Source organism: Echinops telfairi, unplaced genomic scaffold, assembly GCF_000313985.2.
Source record: "Echinops telfairi isolate 266 unplaced genomic scaffold, ASM31398v2 ScPeMD7_18;HRSCAF=68, whole genome shotgun sequence".
Taxonomy (NCBI): Eukaryota; Metazoa; Chordata; class Mammalia; order Afrosoricida; family Tenrecidae; genus Echinops; species Echinops telfairi.
This window is the reverse complement of record NW_022103915.1, coordinates 7784319-7789057: the sequence shown is the minus strand read 5'-3', so window position 1 is coordinate 7789057 and position 4739 is coordinate 7784319. Positions and strand designations below refer to the sequence as shown.

At 50.0% G+C, this 4739-nt stretch overlaps 1 protein-coding gene across 1 annotated transcript in view; it reads right to left on the bottom strand.

Moving 5' to 3' along the window:
• Positions 1 to 4737, bottom strand: part of RCOR1 (REST corepressor 1) — a gene marked incomplete at its 5' end in the record, with an annotated part of 113832 nt that extends 109095 nt beyond the window's left edge. Inside the window, 2 exons of the mRNA XM_004699107.2 lie at positions 4498 to 4557; positions 4638 to 4737. Coding sequence (XP_004699164.1) covers positions 4498 to 4557; positions 4638 to 4737 — 160 coding nt within the window. The remainder of the gene's footprint in view (positions 1 to 4497; positions 4558 to 4637) is intronic.
• Positions 4738 to 4739: the final 2 nt, after the last annotated feature.

Here is a 4739-nt window from a genome sequence, read left to right as displayed (position 1 = left end):
TTTGATTGTCTGTCCCCCAGGGAGGAGGTCACACACAGTTCCATGTAATCGGTTCCCTCTTTCCTACCCATTCTCCCTTTACCCACCCTGTTTTGCCACTCATACCACTGGTCCTATAGGAGAACACCGCCTTTTGCATTATGACCTAAACACCATGTGAGTGAGGAGTGCCTATATTCTCTGCCACGATCATAGACTCTTCAGTGTGACAAAAATCTCTTATCGTTGTTGAGGAAATGAGGCTTCTGACGGTGAAGTGACCAGTCAGTCACAGAGACAAGATACCCAGTCTCCTGACAAGCAGGTTTGGTGTCTCTCTACCACACTGCTTAATAATCCTCACCACTCACAGGATGGAGGGTAGGTAGGGCCTGCTGAAAACTCTGACCTTGCCATAGGGTGAACACAGCGCTAAAGGACCCATACATCACGAAGCATTCCCGATGGGTTATGGATTCTAGGATAGCTCCAAAAATTTGGTTTCTACAATAAAACTAAAAAGAAGCATGACTCCAAAAAGGAGCGTCGATCACCAGGGACAACAAATGAAAAGCAGGCCAAAGGACTCTGTTTAGTAAAATCATCAATTCCACCTGCCACACAAGACTTTTTCTAACACAAGTCCACTCTCGTTACAAGTAAGCCAAAGACAAATCTGATTAGATGTGTACATTACTAAATGTTCAAAGTAAGGGTTTTGTTTTATTATTGCCTCAAAAGTCACCAGTAACAACTAATGCCAAGAGTGCCAAGTACACTCAAGTGAAAAGGCACCATCCCTTCAACAAATGGTGCTGGCACACTTGGATTCCCACCTACAGAAAATGAAGTAGGTCCATACCTCACCATACACAAAAACGAAATCAGACTGGATCAAGGACCTATGTGCAACCATCAAAACCATAAAGCTCCTGGAAGAAAATAATCCTCTCCTCAGAGAATCTTATTTTTATATTAGTAAACCATGACACTAAAAAAGACCAATGTGGAATAAAACTTAACCAATACACATATGCTTTAGGAAACAGAAGTTGAGCCAACCTTCCCATCACTGTGCTCCTGTAGTAAAATGAAGACAGTAAAATGGGAGAGAACCAAATAAACAGGTTGGAGAGGTTTCCACTGCATGCTTATTGGTAATGATCCTTGGTGGTGCTACGGGTTAAGCACTGGGCTGCTGAGTGCAGGGTCAGTGGTTCACCAGCCACACCCCTCATAGAGAGATGAGACTGTCTGCTCCCATCAAGATGTGCCACCTCACCCTATATAGGCTCACAACAAATCAGCATCGATGCAGGGGCAGTGCGTTTGGTGTCAGCTGCTTATCTAAACAGATGATGCTTTGATAAAGGCGGGAAGCAGCCCTGGTGGCGTAGTCTTTAGTCTGTTACTTAGTCCTTAGTCCGTCAGCAGATTGCGACCACTAGCTGCTGCAAGGAACAAAGTGTCTATTCCCATAAAGATTCTGTCCCAGTAATCCACAGGGGCAGTTCTACCCCACCCTAAAGGGTGGCTAGGAGTTAGAATGGACTCACTGGCAGTAAGTGAAAGGATTACCCAGAAATAGAGTAAGCACTCCAAACTCTCTGCTGTCGAGTTGATGATGACTCATAGTGACCCTATAGAACAGGGTAGGTTCCCTGCCCTTGTGGGTTTCTGAAACTGTAATTCTACAGGAGTAGAAAGCCCTATCTTTCGCCCAAGGAGCAGCTGCTGTTTTTGAACTGCTGACCTTGCAGTTAGCAGTCCAGCTTGTAACCACTATGCCACTAGGACTCCTATTCTATCAGGATTAAATGCTAACAAAAACTAGCAACAACTTAGCATTAGACTCACACCACAGAGTAAAGGCGATGGGGACATCACATGGTGTGAGCAAAGCCTGTGTCACGCCACTGCACTCAAGCCTTTTGGTTCAACTCTTCAGTGCTAAGACGTGTTTCTTGTATTTGGCATTTAATCACTAAGTTCTGCCGTACTCCACGGATGCAGTCCTGTCCTAAGGACGGAATCAGCATGTTAGAACCACGGCACTTTATCTACCTCCACCACTACTGCAGAGGGGTGGAAGAATTGACTCTTCCTTTGACTAGGAGCCAACAAGCAGGTAGTCCTAGACCAACCATCAGTGGTTGCAAGGGAACAGGGTTTGGGTTGAGATACCAAGGATAAGCAAAATTCTGACTTAAAAAACATATATATCAATGTCTCCCACTCACACACATACCTTTCCCAGACATGTAGTTTAAAAAACAAGAGAAAAAGAAATGCTTTTGATGAATTTTGCAACCACACGACTGTTCAAATTCCACTCAAAATTCTTGGTGGGGTAGGGGGGGGTGTGTTTACAAACAGACTCAATATTAACAATCACATCTCAATTCTATTTTATTCCTGACTCTTATTCAAGGGAAGAACCCTTCCTTTTAAGTTTGGAGTCCTTAAAAAAAATGTTGGCTATGAAACAAAAACACACACTGCCGTTTATAGTTCTAAAGGAGAAGGTCTCTCCCTGAGATTTTAAGTTAAATGTGGACACACCTCAAAAGTACTAGGAAATAGTATCACCATTTCCAGCTGCTCAGATTAGCAAAAACACAGGCTGAACTCAGCTTCATGCCAGTTAGAGCCCTTCCCAGGTTAAAACAAACAAAATCAGAAAGCTGGGAAGTGTTCTTCCCAAAGTCTTATCGATTAGCAGGAAGTCAATGCAGAATTGTTCAAAATGGGAGGTCTCTACCATGCATTTATGCTTACCCATGCTCCATCAGGAAGTGCAAGGGCAGATCAAACCATAGTCCTGCTACGCGTGCTGCTCCAATGACAAGTATGCAACTCCAAAGAGGCCAGGCTCCTTCCCAACAACTCCAGTCCATACTTTGAAGACCACTGAAACCCTCATGTCCGGCTGGCATCAAATAAGGAAGCCTGATCTTCCTCGTACTGAAGGAAAAGCTTTCAAAAATCCATCTAGCTAGAATGCGCCCAAACTTACTAAGAGACTTGGAGAGGTTTTTGTTGTTTTGTTATGTTTAAAAAGGAAAAAATTTTTAAGCATCTGGGGATAAACGGTGACAAATTCTAGGTTCTGTGTCTTAAAGCAAAGATGGACTGTAAAGGAACCAGAACCAGTCTACTTCCCCTGGTGGTCACCCCAGGAATGGAATCCGCAACAAGGAAGGGAAAAGGCCTGGCCACCAACTCCTGTGCTGTCAATACTACCAATGACAAGTGATGCCTCCCCAAAAGGGGGGGGCGGGGCGCGGAGACCTACTAGAAAGATTAACATGGGTTTCAAAGAACTACAAACCTGGATGCTAAACCATCTGTATTTCAGAGACTTCAGACCAAAATGTCGAAAGCAAATGTGGATATAGTCCTACCTTTCTGAGTGTCCTCTGGCTCACCCGGGGTCCCTAAGCGCTTTTCACTTCAAAGAACATGCAAAGTTCAGAACCTCAATAAAGGCTTACAGAAGATCACCTTTCTCATAGGACTAGAATCTTGTCATTTTCTGCAGTCTTGTTTCCCAGGGAGGGAGGTGGGGGGGAAACGACGCCCTTCTTTCTTCCAAATAAACGAGTGCCGTTGCCCGGAGGGAGCCCCTCCAACCAGGAGAACGTGGAAGTCCGGTCCACACGCTCCTCTTGGGAATGTCATTTCTACGCGGAAACCCACGTCCTTTCAAACCTCTTCTATACTAACCCCCTTCGGAGACAGGCTCGGATGGGGCCGGGCCCGAGTCTCTCGGCATTCAAATCCGACGAATTCCTTTGTCTGATTGGATTTCTGTTCTTTACCACTTGCCACCGGCTTGCCGGCAGAGGAGCAGCCAAAGGAGCGGATGTTCTATTCGGGGGTCTGGAAGGCTGACTTGGGGGAGGGCGCACTGGTGGGGCGGGCGCAGCTGCTGCTGCCTCCACTCTTCCCCAAACCCCCCACCCCATCGCCTTGCAGAAAAAAGGGGAGCCCACGCGCGGGCACGGCCAGGTCCGAACATCGAACGGGCCCCGCGAGCTCAACCCCGGGCCCGCGTCCTCGGCGCACGCTCATTTATTTTATTGGCCGATGTTGGGGGGTCGCCCTCGCCAAGTGGGAGGGAGTCAGGAGCCAGCCAGCGCGCAGGGTCTGGCAAGAGGAGGGCAGGCGTGGGGAACACCCTTGGGAAAAGGCCGGCGTCGGGGCGGGGGATGCTCCGTGACGCCCTCTCTCTCTTGCCGAGGGACACTAACTCTCCGTCCCCGACAGCCCGACCCCCCGCGGGCAGGGGCGCGGCTCACCTGGCCCGGCCCGCCCTGCCCCCTCCCTGTCAGGTGTGGCGCGGCGAGGGCCCCAGCGTTGGTACCCCGTCCCGTGCCCTTCGGGGCCTTACGGGGCTCTTCTCCCCGCGGACCGCGGAGAGGACACACACACAAACACACACAAAAAGAAAAGTTGCCGGCCGGCCTGGCAGCCCCCGGGGGTCTCAGCGCGGCCCCGGCCCGGGGCGCTACTCACCGGGGTCGAAGTCGGGCACCGCCGCCTGGTACTGGGGGCCGACCCTCATGCCGCCGCCACCTGCGGGGGAAGCAGAGCGGGCGGTCAGCGGGCGGGGGACGCGCCGGGCACGGGGCCCCCCGGGACAGCCGGCCACCTACCGTGCTCCTCGTCGCTCGACGAGCCCGAGCTGCCCTCCTCCCAGGAGTTGCTGCTGCTGTTGCCATTGGGCGCCGCCGCCGCCAAACTTTTATTCTGCCCAT